The sequence below is a fragment of the Anopheles marshallii genome, chromosome 3 (genome assembly GCF_943734725.1).
Source record: "Anopheles marshallii chromosome 3, idAnoMarsDA_429_01, whole genome shotgun sequence".
NCBI lineage: Eukaryota > Metazoa > Arthropoda > Insecta > Diptera > Culicidae > Anopheles > Anopheles marshallii.
In genome coordinates, this window is record NC_071327.1 from 50,795,246 (window position 1) to 50,813,165 (window position 17,920).

Below are 17,920 nucleotides of genomic sequence, written 5' to 3' on the forward strand. Positions count from 1 at the left end.
TGACTAAAACAGAGGAAGGGATGGAGTTCTCCTTGTCGGCATTGCTGTTCAGGATGATGAAAGAGAATGAAGACCATTTAGTGTTTTCTACGTGCTAGTGATTGACACTGTTCGACCCGTGTGGGAAAACCTGCTTCATTTGTAGTGTTTTCAATCAAACATTTTATAATGATGGTTTTTCACTTCGTTTTTTTGAAGAATTGTACCTATCTTTATGTCAGCTTGTTGTGATTTGTTGTGATTTTTTTTGCACACAATAGAATACAAATGTAGGAAAATAGGAAAAAATTGAAAGGACTCTAAATAAAAGTATAGGTTGGCGACCGAAGTGCAGTTTTTCCTACGGTTTTTGTCGCAATGGTACACTAGCTGTCGACCGATCCTTTCTTTTCCCACTCTAAACCTCTAAAAGGAAGCTCCGGTTGTTGAACATGGACCGGAAATTTTCTATGCTGTCAAAGCTTTTGCCACGACACACATCCTATTCTATCTGCCGTATTTGAAGTGAAAGATTATGCGAAACGCTGCGTGTGTCGAGGATGGAGAGGAAGTGTTTGAAAAAACTCAATCAAAGTGTAATAAAACCAAACGCCGGTGTCACCGGCGGGACGTAAAGGACAAAGGCAGCGGCGATATCGCGTCATGTTCCGGTATGTTGCAGGATGCAAAAGCGCCATCTCACAATGCCAACAAAGAATGAAACGTGTGCCAAAGTTTCGCACTCTACTCGTTCCTCTGACGTGCAATGGGAACGAGTGAGTTGGTATTGCCAAGGATATCTTCTTTTTTTTGCTGTTGTCCCACAGTTTGTTCTCGTCCTCTGACAGCTTTAACCGTGTGGTATGGCACCCGTATTTTCTTCCTAGTTGCAGCATACCGACCTCAACTCAAATGAGACATGCCAGCGCGAAAACACAACGGACACGTTGAACTCTGGCGTTTGAGGCTGAGTAAAAAACGTGCCCAGGCTTACGCAAGGAAAGTGTCGCGTGGCACCACGGTTAAGTTGGTGTTGTTTTTTCTCACGCTGGATGTACATGAGTTCTTCGTAAACAGCACACCGAAACGGTTTTACAGAACTGTAACAACAACTACTGCAGTTACGCTCGGCTGCCTGTGTGAGCTTTAAGTTTTTTTTGTGCACGACGAAGTATTGTGCAACTTGTCTAAAGAAGGAATGAATGGTGCTTTTATTCTCCCATAACAGAACAGAAGACAAACAGTGAATACGTCTAAACGGAGGACAGACCATTCTTTCGATCACACTTGCACTCACACCAAAGATCAATCTCGCAACAAAACAGTGATATTACAAACTTTAAGATAATGAGTATAGAAAATGTTTAGTTTTTAAATATTTTGTTCGAAGTTGAATTTCCTGCGATTTTCTGCTTCATTTTCGTTGTATGGAAGATTTTTTTTAAATTTTAATCTTTTTCTAAACACATATTTTGTTTTGTATGTATTTTCCAACACATATTTTGTACAATCCAAATATTTTTTTTTTTTTTAGTATTTTCATACTTTTATATTTTTGTACACTGTTTATTTGTTCCTTTTGTACATTTTGAGAAAAAAGATCATTTATTTATAGCATTTCTTTCCTTAAAATTTTGCTTCCAAATAGAGCTAATAAAACTGTGAAATAGAAATGACTTATACAATTTTAATCCTCTGATCGCGATGAGCTTTTATTGAACTGCAAGAACGGGCGCATTTTTAATGTCAAATGAATGTCATTTTAGTACATTTATTTTGCTTCTGTACTTTTTCGTTTGTTTCACCTTGGCTCATGGCTCAAGTGCAAAGCTTTTGACATCAGCAAAGTGGAACGATGCCCCGTCAACTTTTTGATATTAAATTCTTCTCCATTTTTATCATACCTCTAACTGCCATGGTTCAAAGTTACGTATTTTAGGCTTGGGAAAGCTGGGCTTTCATCGCCCGGCATCATCATGTAACCAACCTCGCAACGCTGAAGAAAGTAAATTTTATCATTTAATTCTACAATACCTGAAAGCTCCGGGAGTGTGTGTGTGCGAGTTTTGTATTGCTCAATTTAATTTCAATAGAATGTCTCAACCGTCAAAACGGAACCATTCTTGAGTTGAGGCGAGACCAGCACCCAGCATGGTATGTGTTGCTGTTACCGAAAGTACAACATTTTTCCATCTTATTCCACACACACACATGTTACGATAGCCATACACACAATCGCCACGTGTCGCGCGCACGATCACGAAACATAATGTCGGTAAATGAGCAGAACAACAGTGCGACAAACTGACGGTAATGTCCCGATCTGCTACCATCCGCCGTGTGCGCAAAGTGTGTCTAATTGTAGCGCTTTATTGCTCTCAGACCACGCCAGTCGGTCGCGCTTCGGTCGGTCGTTGAGCACACTGCTTTTAACCATCCCAGCAATGGTTAGTGACACTTCACGAGAAGGCCAACGCCACGTTGTCGTTCTCCAGTACTTGGGCGCGGTCGTATACGCTTTTGGAAACCGTGGTTGTATTTTTTGTTGTGTGTGTTGTCCCATCACAGCCAAAGTAATATTCTTCGTGGGCATAGGGAGCTGGGGAAGTAATTTTCCTCTTTACCGACACTTACACTTCTCGTACACGCAATGTTAGGACTCCCAGCGGAAGACAGACACACAGGCGTCCCGGATGGTATGAGATCGACCTGCACACAAAACCAAGCACCGACGGTTTTCCACCGAAGCAGGAGCAGGTGAAATAGGGTTGGGGGTGTGTAGCGTTGTGTGCGGTTTCCGTCAAAATGCGCACGTACTTGTGCTGTCATACACGCGGTCGCGACGCTTCCGTTTCGTGAACGGAATTTCGTGCTTTGGTTGACATTCGCGTTTTTTGCCTTACTTTTACTTTTCTTTCCCATCGTCGCTAGATTGCTAGCTGATGTTTTGCTATAATGTTCTTTTCATGTGCACAGCATAACCGGGCACAGTGAAGGCAAGTGTGTTCAATTATGTTTGTGGGAGAATGTTGTACAATGGGGCAAACATTTGAGTCGAACCATATATACGTGCACTAATAACAGCAGAATGAGCTTAATTGAACGGTTGTCTTTTGTTGATCAGTTGATAATTTAGTTAAAAAAATCTTTTATTCTTTACTGTACAGTTGCGAACATTTCCTTTTACATTTCACATTCTCTAATTATTCTTGTTATTTTGTAGGGTGTCTGCAACAATTTTAAAGTTATTACTTCTGCACGTAAGAAGGAATGAAACATTCTGAAAAAAAGCCATTAAACCAATTTACCATGAACCAAATGCAAAGAAAATGCGATTAGACACGACACTGTTCGAAAAGAATTAATTAAAAACGAATAATCTTTAAGATGTTCCCCAAAACACCCAAACTGTCATTGTTACGCCAATCAGTTTGCGTTTGACATTTGTTCAACGCTAAAAACAATACAGCAGCCCCAAGTGTGCTGCTATGCGTCAGATATACGCCTACTGCGGCAACAATTTACTGTGGCACCGTTTGGTAAGTTCCCGCCGAATCTTTCCAGCGTCATCTTTGAGATTAATTTTTGCTCCGCATCCACATACCCTCCAGGACACGAACAATAAGGACATTTTATGGATGCTTCTCACGTACCTGTGGGGCCGTCTTGACGATTTGTCTACTCAACTCGAGCGTTAGATATTTGCTACCGTTTAGAGACTCATTGAAGAATGCTTCAGAATGCAAAAAGCAACACAAACTTTGCTTCGCCAAAAAAACGCTCCCAAATTCATCCAAAAACTGGTTCTTGAAGGCAGAAAACAAAATCAAACCTCTTCCCTCTTTGCTTTTAGCAGAAGATGGGGGGAAGATCTTGGTTCGTTTTACCTTGGGACATGATAAAATAACTGTATTTTGTACAAACTTTCCCACATTACTGCTGCATAGAGAGTGTGGTGAAGTGTTTTATAACTTTAGGTTGGGTATTTTTTCCCGGGCGTTCCCTCGCACATCGGAATCTCGTTTCATATTCAAACCGTGAAAGGTATTCCGTAAAGTCTAGGAGCGAATGAACAACAACAAAACGAAGCAGACTGCTAAAATAAGACTGCCACTATATAAATGCAGAATAATGAAGAACACGGGCAAAGACGAGAAAAGTAACCAGCAGAATTGCTCAATTCAGTTTTCTTCATGAATTTTAATTTTTATTTTTTTTTTCTGTGGGTCCTTTTTTTCTTTCTCCATCCAATCGTCATCGGCCAAACACCGCACAACCGCCGGAGATGCCGGCAAAATGTGTGGAGTAATTAGTTGGTAGCTGGTACGAGCAAACCTGTCCCGCCTCCGGTGCCGCCTGTGGGCTGCACCGCATCCGATCCGATAGCACCGCATCACCTTGTGCGTCGTCTTTTCAATTAGTTTTCGGTTTTCGGGTGGGCAAAAACTCCAACAGGAAAAAACAACCATCCGTGGGCAAGAAAATTGCTTACCAAAAGTTGCTGTTTTACAGTTTTGTGAGCCAAAATTGTGTGAGTGCACAAAACTTTACCACGGCTGGTGAGGATTGGGTTCTGAAAGCTTGGTTTGGTGGAGGTAAATTAAATGAACTCACTCACTTTACCGGGCAGTGGATGGAGTGGAGTTGTGGGAATGGTGCCCCCAAGAGTTAGGGTAATAGTTTGCCGTGCACCTTTCAGATGGGTTGGTTTAGTAAGGTTAAGGCATTGGTGTTATATGGTGGTCCGCAAAAGGCGCAGTATGGGGCAATTTTCAACCAGAGCTTAATGGGATTTTTATGATGCGATAGACCTCAGCATCCTTACCAGCTTTCTCCTTCGAGGTAATATTTAATTATGTTTTTTTTTAACGGCGTTCTATTTCCTAAGTGCATTTCAGTTACGAATGGCGAATGGTCACTTTAAACACTCATTGTTTCAATTCCGGTCGTTCCGGAAGAGTCTTAATTACTTTGATCTGCTCCTTGGAACCACTTACATGTAACGGTTTGCCGAAATCCGACCTACATCAATCATGAAATGAGGGTGGATGCAAGTACTTCATGAACCTCTGGACGATATTTTTTTGACGATCGTTGGCCATCTTAAATTGGGTAGGGAGTAAGAAATGAACGTGTAATAATCCACTCAAACAAATCCCCCGAACGAAACGGATCGAAGGAGCTGAAGGAGTGTGTTTGGGTAAAAGATTGGAAGCTATAGCCAACAAATTCCCATTCATTCCCCGGTGGTTTTTTTTCTCTCTCGCCCAGATACACAAACCATGCGGTTCTTTGCGACGCCAAGTTCCGGCTGGAAAATGTGGCAAAGTTTACCGTGCAGAACAAGCGGGAAAGATGGCCAAAGACGGAGCAAGTTTTGTGTACAGTTTTCGTTTTTTCGTTGCTATGTTTTGTTTTGCGTAAAAAAAATCCCGAATCGCTGGACATCGTTAGACAACCTTCCCTGCGCAAGCAGCACCAACGGCAGAAAACTTCGTCCAATCGCTCGGACGGAGCTGAACGGGTTTCGTTTTCTATCTGTGTTATCAACTTTCAAATTTACGGTTCGTTCACAGTACAAGTCTCATTTTGTGTCCTGTGTGTTTTTTTTGTTTTCTCCTCATTTTCTGTTTCTGGGTGGGGACCCCACCCTGCATTCCACTGCTCCGGCATTTTACTGGGATGAAAACTTTCTCTTCACCTCATCCATTTTGCTTAAGCAAGAAAAAATGTACGTTCCAAAACTTGGCTGCCAAAACTATTGCCGGACATTCTCTGCCAGCCGTAACGATACAATTTGTTCCGTATTAGTTCGCTTCGTGATGCATGCCGAGGTGAACGGGGACAAATTTTGTTGCACAAAGTATGAGCCAAGTTAAGCTGCAGTGGGTCCATAACTGTGGACGATACAAATACAGTTTGGGTCACAGTCATGCAAAGAACCAAAACTTTCAGCCCCAAAATAGTAAAAGAAGGATGCCTGTTTTAAAATGTAGTCCCGTGCGGAACTATGTCCATATTATGTGTATTTTCTAAACCTATTCATCACATCTCACTCTTAGCCCCTATCTCTCTCTCTTTCTTTCTCTCCATCCATCTCTAATACATCCTGTTTTGTCCATTCGTTACAGAGCCCAACTTTGTCGGTTCGTTCGACATCGGTGAGCACGTGTACTTCTTCTTCCGGGAGACGGCGGTCGAGTACATCAACTGCGGTAAGGCGGTCTACTCGCGTGTGGCACGCGTCTGCAAGAAGGACACCGGTGGCAAGAACATCCTCAACCAGAACTGGGCGACATACTTGAAGGCGCGCATCAACTGTAGCATCTCGGGCGAGTTTCCGTTCTACTTCAACGAGATCCAGGACGTGTACCAGCTGCCCACGGACAAGACCAAGTTCTACGCCACCTTCACGACCAGCACGAACGGTTTGGTCGGGTCGGCCGTCTGTAGCTTTGACATCAATGAAATACATGGCGCATTCGCTGGTAAGTCGATGGGATGGGGTGTGTGTTTATGAATTCCAGAACAATTCCTGAACCCGGGCGTCACTTTAATAGTCAAACACTCGTGATGTAACTTCAATCGTACCAGCTCCGAAGGCTAACCATTTCATTCATGTGTCAAGTGTGTCCCTCTAGTTGTTCCGTTCACTCTCTTTTACCGGCGTTCGGATTGACTGGAAATGAATTTCCATCACCAGTCATTGCCCGTGTCTTGAATCGTTAGAAGCGGCCCTGTGTGACAGCTGTCACATGTCGTGATAAGACCGTGTGTCACGATTGTGATTTACAGAATACGAAAATAGAACCCAGGCCCGCTCGTATTTTAGATCACGATGTTTAGATGGGCGGTGTGAAACATAATCCATATCACTGCCACGGCACTTTCGCCTCCACAAACAATTCATACTATAGAAGGTCACGATTCCAATTCACAAATCGCTCCATAGACAGCTTTAACTTCAAGAAAGCAAAAATGAATTCCGCTTGTATCACCAATATTTGCCCACGCATCATCACGACAGTTCTAACGTCTTTTCCATCCCTGCTTTTGATTTCCCACAGGAAAATTCAAGGAGCAGGCCTCATCCAACTCGGCCTGGCTGCCGGTACTGAATTCAAAGATTCCCGAACCCCGGCCGGGCACATGCGTCAACGATACGTCCACCCTGCCCGACTCGGTGCTCAACTTTATCCGGTCCCACCCACTGATGGACAAGGCGGTCAACCACGAGCACAACAATCCGGTCTACTACAAGCGCGATCTCGTCTTCACCAAGCTGGTCGTTGACAAGTGAGTTATCATTCGTTGCCAACATTCGTGTAAGCTATTCAGTTTCGTTCATTCCGCAGAAAATTCTTGTGACATCTGAGAGGAAGCGGTAGAACCGTTTCAATTTCACGCCAAATTATACCTCAACAACCTGAAGTATGTGTTTTTGCGTGCTCCTGTGGACAAAGGTCATCTCACCGCACACCGTTGTAACGGATTACCGATTGCAAAAATCCACCCGTGAACGTGGCATGATACCGTTCCGTACGGGAATTGAAACGCCTTTCGCTTACGGCTAACAGCTGAATGGGGCTTATCGTACATAGGAAGGTCCTTTTTTAAACGTGGCCTGTTCAGGCAGGGCAGCTTCAGCTCCATGACGGCCTTTGCCTGCATAATGGTGTGTGGATTTGCTGGATTGTGTGGGATCCGGTTCACCTCGAGCAATTGCAATTGCAACGATAGGTATGAATCGTCAAGCCATACCCGGTCGTGGGACCTTTTGCGAATCCTAACAGCGAACGTTCGGCATGTTCCATCCCAAAAATCCCCCGAAGGGCAGCTTTGTCAGGTGTATTGAAATGGTGATATATCTTGCTTGCTTCGGAGGGGGAACTATGCCGTCCAGAAGAATGCATCTCTACATTGAATGCAATATTCGGCGGCATGGCCGTACGACAGCGTACACCAACCAATCGCCAACAGAAAACAATACCCAAAAACACGGGGAGATGACCACACAAATAATGAAATGGTGAAATGTTGCCCAACGTTACCGGGACCGCGCAAGGACAAGAACGTTCGGAACCTGTTCTCGGTCAGCCCACGTGTCTGTGGTTATTGTGCTGCTGCTACTGCTTCCGGGCTTGTACCTTTAATCCACGGTACGAAAATGTATCCAGCAGAGGAATCCCCAAACACTACATCCTACTGTGAAACCGGGTCACGCCGACATTTGATTGGGGTCACACCCTGTTCCCTGGTGCCGAAATTTGGTGCTTGTTTCTTGGGTCGAGCCTACTAATGTAAAATAGTTGTTTGGTCAGTACAAACAAAAAATATTGTCACACACACACACACCTACACGTGCGTTTACACATGGTACAGATTCATTTTGTATTAATGTTTTACAACTTAAACCACATAAATAACACATTCGCTTGATGAAGCAGAAACCGGATCCGATTGTGTTGGATACGTTGGTGTTGGTGAGCTTCACAACACAATTCGTGGCACTTAAAATTCCACTTAATAATTAAACAAAAACGAACAGCCCATGCCGGGAATGGTGAACATGGTTTTCATTTCAATCTTTGGCATCCCCGCCCCGGCAACAGCCCTTTTGCTCCGATCCATCCGATACCGGGTACGGCTCAGCGGTCCGAGATTGAAGTGTTCTTGCCGTGTCCACTAATTAACGTACCGAGAGCAGCAAATGGCGCTCAGGCATTGCCACACTGCGCTAGCAGATGTCAAGTGATATCAACAGCCCACCAACCGGTGGGTGCGTTAGGAGTGTGACGGATGTTGCTGAAAGTGAAACAACATTGCAACACGGATAATTAGTCGCGCACTAAATCATTATTCACGTGTGCGCACATACACATGCGTTTGCGTTTATGTACGCAAAAAGCTTTAGTGGTGCGATCACGGTATCACGGCAAATCGGAGGAAATATATCAATGTGCTTGGGAACACGAATCTATAGCGGAAGTGCAGCAATCCGGATCCGCATGAATTGCCCATTTCCGGGAGCAATCAATCGAGCTGGGTGATTAAAATTAAAAATCACACCAACGACGTGCATTCGATTTTTGTTAAATGTATAGCAACGGATACGATCGTTAACTTTTCGCTCTGATCGTGCGTTGCTGTGTTGTATTACGAATTTATGACGAATCGAACCAGCAACATCCATCTGTCTGGAGAGATTTATTTTCCGACAAAAATATTATTTAAAAATCAGTATCACCGATTTACTGCGAACAATTTTTACCATTCGTTCCGAAAACACTCGGTTTCGTAAGCAGCTTTACTAAAAAGCTTGCGCTCGAACGCGAATCAAACGAAAGGAGGTTTTTGTTTCGTCATTCGTAGAACATTTTAAAAAATATTCTTTTTTGTATGGTGTGTTTTATTGTTCATTGTGTACATTTATATTAAGCGTTGCAAATTCCACGTTCCACAGACCGATTTTTATCGTAGTTGCAGATTTGTTTGTCTTCCGTGTCCTTAAAAATATCAAACTCCATACACACACACACACACACACCAGGCTTTTCTGTGCAGGTGAAATTATTAATTCGCAGCCAGAAACTTTTCGGTTCAACAATTTTTATTTGTTGATCCCGCACGATTGGGTCCCTTACTGTTTGTATTATTTTTACGCATTTTTACCGCCCCACGTCAAGGGTGGATATGCTCGGTTACGGGTGTTGTTGTCGCGCGCAAAGGGAAAATTCTGCTGGGACGCACTTTGTCGTCCTTCGTCGGGAATAGCATACACGCGCGGTGGTACACCATAAATAATAACGGTGCGCTGAAGTAAACTTTTTCGAAACAATTCCACATCAGATGGAATGTGAGACGAACAGAGAAGAACGGTGGTACTGGTTTAAGTAAGGACGCGACGGGATCGATGCATTTTGCTGCAACCGGCTTTTTAATCCAGTACACACCGAAGGATGTACGAGCGCACGTATTGCAGTAAAGAGAAGATGAGGAGATCATGCACACGACCGCGCTCATTATGAATAATTAATTGCAAGCGAAAAAGTTTATTGATGGCTAGGAAAAGCGTTTGGGTTTGAAAGGGCGGAAGGCTGGGGAGCACCCAGTGGAGGGTGATATGTTAAGCAGGGATTTACCCTCCGACCGGGCGCTGTTCGAGCGGTAAACCAACCCGTTTGGTCACCTGCGTACATGGGCAAAAGCTTGTGAATTCCACTGAAACCGCACAGGACAAGTGGTAAAAAAGAGTTTTTAATAAATGATAATACATGTACACACACACACACTTGCACGAGCTCATGCTCGCATAGATGACAGACTGGGGAACCGCCAAAACCGTTCGATCAATGGTAAACCGCGCTCGCGTAAGCTTTGGTTAGCGTTCGAAAATCTGCTTAAAAAGATGACATGTGACCCATTAGTATACCGTTCACTCGTGCGGGCATGTGTCTTTAAATGAATAATTTTCTAAACCTGCGTGTGCATAATTGCTTGGGAATAATCACAATGGCGATAGAACGTTTTTCTTCCGCAACAAAAATTCAACAAATGCTCAGTTCATTTGGGGAATAAGTTTATGTGTATTGTATTTATTAAAAAAAAAGGCAATTTAAGATTGTCATTAGCTTTCGCATACATACAACCGTACCAATCGATAATCAATTCCAACTCTGATAGCATCATTTTCGATGCTAGAAAAGAACAACGTCCGGGCAATTGTGTGACCTGTGTCGCTAACCCGTCAAGAAATTACGAATTCGATTGGTCTAACTTGACAGTCAAATTGCTTTGCCTCCAAGATATGAAAAAGCTAAAAATGCAAGGAACTTAATAATTTATTACAGGAATTATTGACGCCCCGTATATTCTCAACAAAATTTATTTCCCAGCTCTAGGTAGACAGTTAAAACCAAAACAAACTTTAAGGTCTGAATTTAGATCTACGCTAAATAGTGCTAATCTTCCTATTATTCAAATAATGGTAACATATAAACATAAACAACAACATAAGTAACTTAGTCGATATGAATATGACGATTAACCAGGTTAAGCATTGTTTAAGACCAGTTTTCTGAGGATCAACAACCCAAATAAAAAAGTGCAGTTCTACGAAACTTTCGTTAAATCCACTATTTGTATATGGAGGAAATCAGCTTGGGGTCGTATATTATAAACTACTTAAAATGTATGAAAAGATTTAGCTTATCAAAGGATTTTTCAAATATTCCATGAATCATTGGTAAATATTCTATTAAAAAAGTTATTTCCTTCTACAAATCTCTTTCATATTATTAGATTAAAATGCACCTTCTTATAACTTTTTTAAATTAAATTAATTGAATACATTATTTAATATTTATTTTGTAATTTTTCTTTTCCACCTTTCAACATTGTTGTCTCTTATGAATGTTTTTTTTAATTGTTATTTTCTATTAATTTAAAAAAAGCTAAAATTTGATAAGGGGAATAGATCGGTTGAACGATGACATATTTCCTATCTGCATGAAATGTTTTTCCTACTCTTAACGAAAATGAGACCCTTTAAAACACCCACTGACATTCTATCACACGGTAACGAGCACGCAAATCACTAACAGCGTAGTAAAAACATCATTCACGGTGGTCACAAATAAAGACTCGACCACATGGGTGCACTTCATCACGAGTGTACTAATTCGAAAGCCGCAACCTCCCCAACCGAGCGGATGGAAGCTGTCGGTGGCAACAATGCTGAGGTTTTGTCGGGATATAAGCAGCTAGGCAGGGATTCGGTATCTGTTGTCCCTCCCCGGTCGCTATCCCTGTGGTGGAATTAATCAGCAAAGTTTCCGATAGCGGATAAAGCTGTGTTGTGTTTTTGCTATCGTCCATTCAGTTTTTCCAATGAATCGACAGCAATTTTGAGGTTTGAATGGGGTTTAGGGAGTTGGTGAAATACAAACCATTCGCCCGTGAGCATAATACACATCGAATGCCGTGAGGTTAATGTGTGGCAGTTTCCACAAAAAAATGGGCGCTTGCTTTCACGGTGGATGCCACCGTCGTGCTTTCACGGTGGGTAGTTATTGGGTGACACTTTTAACCTGTTGGTGGTCTTCTATAACAGGAATTGGAATGTTTGTTTACACGTCAAACCTCCACCGAACGTGACCTTTCATTGTCGACAGTGTGCTGATTATGATTAGTAGATATGTTACGCTCAATTTAACCTCTTGTTCGTGCTGTCTGTTTATTGTTTGTTTGCAGGATTAAAATTGAGATCCTTAGCCAAGAGTACACGGTGTTCTACATTGGCACGAATGCGGGCCGTATCTACAAGATCGTGCAGTACCTACGCAACGGTGAATCGAAATCAAAACTGTTGGACATTTTCGAAATTGCACAGAACGAAGCGATACAGGTGATGGAACTGAGCCAGAAGCGCAAATCACTGTACGTCGCTACCGACTATCGGATCAAGCAGATCGATCTGGCCATGTGCAACCGGCGGTATGACAATTGCTTCCGGTGTGTGAAGGATCCGTACTGCGGATGGGATAAGGATACGAGCACCTGCAAACCGTACGAACCGGGACTACTTCAGGTAAGTGTACCATAAGAATGAACATTGGTTTAGCAAAGTTTTGTTACTATATCTTACATATTCCTTACAGGACGTGGGTAACGAAACGTACGACATCTGTGACACGAGTGTGTTGAAGAAGAAAATCATCGTTACCTATGGTCAGAGCGTCCATCTCGGTTGTTTCGTGAAGATCCCCGAGATACTAAAGGACCAAACCGTCACATGGTATCACCACTCGAAGGAGAAGGGACGCTACGAGATAAAGTACAACCCGACCAAATATATCGAGACGACCGAACGAGGTCTGGTGGTAATTTCGGTCAACGAAGCCGACGGTGGACGGTACGATTGCCATCTGGGAGGATCGCTGCTATGCAGCTACAACATCACCGTCGATGCGCATCGGTAACTGTCGAACAGCAGAGAGGGGTCCTTCTTCAAGTTCATCCAAACTAACTACCACTTTTTTTGCGTTCCAATTGTTTCAGATGCACACCGCCGAATAAAACGAACGATTATCAGAAAATCTACTCGGACTGGTGTCACGAGTTCGAGAAGTACAAATCGGCTATGAAAACTTGGGAGAAAAAGCAAGCAGTAAGTACGACGAATTTACAAGCGACGACTACGCTCCAGGCCATAAATTTACGACTGCACTTTGGGACGGATGCGTCCGGTTGTGTCTGTGAACACAACCCTGTCATCATTCTATCCGTCCAGTGGCTTACGGGATGGATTGAATGCTATCGTTTTGTAATACATGAGAGAATGATTTTGCTGCTTGTTGAAAGAGCTTCTTTCGTTGATGGGACCATTATTCCTCTAGCGATCTATTTTATGATGACGCTTTATACCATTATCACCCGAGGGACGATCCAACGTTCTCAGCGTCTGGATGTTGGCGGGATTTTTTACGATCACTTTACCGGGAAACGCTCTGAAACGAAATATAATTTGATTTTACTCTTGTGTATCGCTTTTCGGACGCCTTTTTTGTTCACATGCAAGTTTATTGGAACAGCTGGCTGATGGGCTAATAAGCAAAAGCGACTGCACGATTATTCAATTCCGACTGTAAATAACTTAAACGTTTCAGCATAAAATGCCTTGTAATTTAATAACAATACGTAATTCATCTGTAAAGTAAACTACAAGTAAACTGATATGTGTTACAAACTAGTTAAACTTGGAATGTGTGATGTAAATTTTCTTTTATTTATAACAGATTTTTTTATTTTGCATAGTAAATTCATGTACATAAGCACATTGTTTCATTAATTCATATGTTTTATTTTCAGCAATGTTCTCGGCAGAACTACAGCAATCAACATCCCAACGACGTTTTTGCACGAACGCCTAACGTCTGATCTTAAGGTACGTTTTAGTCAACTTTACATACAACTTAGGCTTATCTTAGCGAATCCAAGAAATAATCTAATAAAATTTCATCTTTCATCTCTTTCAGGCGTCTCAGGCATGTAAAAAGATAGCTGCGAAGCACGTGAATGTCGTTGAACAACCAAGATAATACTCTTTGTACGCGCTTGCTAAAAGCGCACCAAAACCACACCAGAAGAACTGATCTAGTAGTGTAAAGTATTAACATGGAGAAATGATAATGTTTTTTTTTAAAGCATGCACTATACCGACGGCACCGACTCATGCAAAAAGAAACCGTAAACAGTAATACAATAACTAACACAAAATCAACAAATTTAAGAACAAACCGGAGCGCGACCGGCTGGAACTGTACATCATCAGATCTGTCAGGGCGGCGTACCGTGTAAAATTCGGCCCACGGGCTCCGGTATGTGTGTTTTGGGCGATGGAATATCATACAGAATCTTTTATTATTCAAATTACTTTTTTATTTTCGACGGACAAACTAATAACTAATCGAATAGCGGAAGCTTATTTTTATATAATTGTTGGACATAAGTTTAGCTTTTAAGTTACTAGTGAACACAATGAACTCTCTGTAGCGCTTAGAATGGATTAGAGAAAAGGGGGAGTAGCGGTGTGTTTGTGTAGCAAGAAGTGCAAGGAAAGCAAAGGGAAGCGAAAACCCGTGATGAGGAAGTTAATGTGAATGCTTGTGGAAAGATGCAAATGCAACCATGCACCGAGAGACTGTGTATCCGCTGGTACGCAATTTTTGCCGTACCACTACAGAAATCAACGTGTATAAGAAAACACACAAACAAAGCAAAACACACATTCAAAACACCTAAGGAGTGACGAGATCAACACACTGATGGGAGCGGTATTGGCGAGCGTTTTAGGTTAATGGTTTTACTTTGATCGAATAGCGTCCAGTTCAATGATCTGTGTGTGTGTGTGTGCGTGGTTAGCACTGTTATGGACCGTGGTTTCCGCTCAAAATGTCGTTCAATCCCCAAGCAATATTCAGCGAAGATGAAGACGGAATCAAAGTTTTGGTACATTAGGCATTAATCCATCTGTTTTACCTAAAAACAAACCATGACAAGCTTGTTTAATTTTGTACAGTGTACGGTATGTTTCGGTTACGTGAATACCCTTTTTCGAGATCTATGTACTGTCCGGGGAGGTCTCAAACACCGAGACACAACCGAGCAGTTCAATCGTAGATCGTATACAAGCAATAAGTATGACCGCAGGTCGCAGAGAAGGTGGCGCACATCAACCCATCACGCACTAGCCATTATCCATCCATCAATGAGTGGAGAAGGCCAGAGGCGTGGGATATAGTGTGGTGTGGGATGAACCCTTAAAGTGTTACATTTGCCATTCATCTGCCATTCTGCAGTATTATCGATGTGTTATATAGAAAAGCCGCTTTTTGCTGACCCGTACCCAACTACCAGCTACTTCCTTTGCCGCCATTGTTCACTGTTCGAACGATGGTGTAAATTGAACTTTATTTCAAACCTAGCACGTAAGAAATGGCTATGACACAGTAAAGGGAAACGCTTGGCAGATGGTTGTAATCAACTGTTTCCCTTTCCGGCCACACGCGTAGAAACGTTGTGTTTGTGCCCCCGGTGGTGTCATCGCCCTCCCATGGAATAAATTACGTCGAGCTTTTCTAACTAACTAACACAACAAAACATTAACAAGACGCGATAAAGAAGAATACACAAACGACAGAAAAAAATCAAATTATCGGACATGGTTAAAGATAAGTGCGTTCGATCCACCCCAATCATAGCATATCGCGTAGCTGCTAGAAACGAAAGTTGGTAATTAATTGAAAAAAAAAAAACATTTAACCAGATTGTAAGAAACGAAAGCATTTGTACATACATGGTCCGAACGATGGCCCTTTCCATTACGCAATGCTATCCTTTGAATTTCAGTTCTATCGCACATTTAACACAGCAATAATTTTCTATTTTAAATTGTTTATCGTGCTGCCCACTTTGATTGGATTTTTGTCCTTTTCCCAAACCAATATCATCCAGACACGAGTTGCAAAGAAAGTTGAGGAATGTTCTGTTTCTAAGTTTACGGAGAACTGTGATAGTAAAGGAGGAGGTGTTCATCTTTCCTAGCTCCTGCTGTTTATTTCGATGCCCCCATTAGCAACCTGCCTCACATTTTCACGTACAACGAGTAGTAAAATTGAGCGAAGTAATTATCATACATAAAAAAAACAGAACAAATATCACCACACAAAACCTGTGAAACACACACGCACGTGACAAACATTTTATACGCAAGCTTATGTACCGAAGCCATCCCTTTGTACGTACGCGTGTAGGATATGCCATTAAAGCTAATCGAAAATCCATCATCAACTCTACTTCCTTCGCTAGCGTAATCATCTCCAACTCCAGTTCACATGGAATGTTCATTTTCTTGCTCCCTCCCTAGCCTAGCGTGTACTAAACGAACTAACAACAAATCTAAACACAAACACAGTTAATATACTATCGCTTAACGTAACACAATCTAGCGACAACAAAACAGACGGCTAACTAAACGGAGAAGAACATAAAACAGTCCATTTGCAGGCAAACAAGTGTAAAAATAGCAATCAACTATACAAGCTTACGGAAGCGATTCTGTCCAATTTATATACATACATATTATAGCCCTGGTTAGTGACTGGTGATTCATTACTGTTGGTAACTTACCAAGCAGCAAAGCAGACAGCTAACTAGCAGAAAACAGGCTAAAACGGAAGAAAGTACACTTAAACTACTAAACGTAAGTGAATGAAGCAACACACAAAGAACAAAACAAGTAAAAACAAGCAGGCGTTCAAGTAAAACTCTGAAAAAACACGCATAGACAAATAGCTAAATCGAGATAGTTCAAACAAAAGGTAGAGCAAAACGAAAATGAACAAAACAACACGAAATCCAAATTCCGATTTGAATGGTGAAGCGTAAAAATTAAAGTGGTTTCGTTTCTAGGTTAACGTACCGAAACATGTCCTTTTTTATCGAAATCTCTGTAAAAAGTGGCAAGCTTTCATGCAACCTTGAAAAGAAGGACACGAAGGAGCCGGCATTCTAATTCTGTGACACGCTATATAGCTGTAATGTAAAAACAAACTCTTTCATTAGCGAGACCACCTATAGTTGGGCGCTGTTTGTGCGTGTACTATGTTGAACGGAAGTAGAGCGGAAAATTGCAATAAGGTGAAGATGAAGAAGAAGCAACATACTTGAACTGATTTGGTGCTCCAAATGGCGGCAACTATTAAGTGGAAAGCAGGAAACATTCATTCACACTACTAGCACACACATATATATGCAAACGGAACTACGAAAACAAATAACAATCATGTGAAAGAGAATGAAAGAGAGAGACAGAGAGAGATAAAGAGTAGAAACAGGAAAAAAAATACAACACACATATAAAAAGGAGAAACATGAAGAAATAATACATGGAATTAATGAAGCTGGCAGTGATCGTGAATATTGGTAGACAATTGTATAAACGGATGTGTTTACAAGGACTAGAACAGAAGTGTAGTAACGAGCAAAACAAAGCAGTGAGCAGATCACACCTAGTGTCCGTCAGCCAGCAAGCAAAAGCGATATAAAATCGAAGGAAATAAGTGGATTCCAAAGTAAAGGATTTTTGGTTTGATCAATTACTTTCTATCCGATACTTGACCCGTTACTTCTCTTGCGCTGTTATGTGCATTTGGACGTGTCTGTGAGATGACGAGAGAAGAAGGACTACCAGACTTTAATTAATGCACCTGGACAAGAATGTACTCTATAAGCAGCGAAGAAAAATCAATATTAAATGTTTTTAACAGGTCAACAATAATGCCGATGCTAGATGTCTGCGGTAGAAAACACACACAGCCACACAACAAAACAAAACAAAAAACAGAATCAGACTTCCGATCCAATTTAAAGTTAGCAATAG

The 17,920-nt window shown here is 41.9% G+C and overlaps 1 protein-coding gene across 1 annotated transcript in view; it reads left to right on the forward strand.

Moving 5' to 3' along the window:
- LOC128715163 (semaphorin-2A-like) overlaps positions 1-13,917 on the forward strand; it is a 221,634-nt gene extending 207,717 nt beyond the window's left edge. The window contains exons 8-13 of the mRNA XM_053810045.1: positions 6,111-6,467; positions 7,047-7,275; positions 12,232-12,568; positions 12,639-12,955; positions 13,039-13,147; positions 13,849-13,917. Of these exons, the coding sequence (XP_053666020.1) occupies positions 6,111-6,467; positions 7,047-7,275; positions 12,232-12,568; positions 12,639-12,955; positions 13,039-13,147; positions 13,849-13,917 (1,418 nt within the window). The remainder of the gene's footprint in view (positions 1-6,110; positions 6,468-7,046; positions 7,276-12,231; positions 12,569-12,638; positions 12,956-13,038; positions 13,148-13,848) is intronic.
- The last annotated feature ends 4,003 nt before the right edge of the window (positions 13,918-17,920 follow it).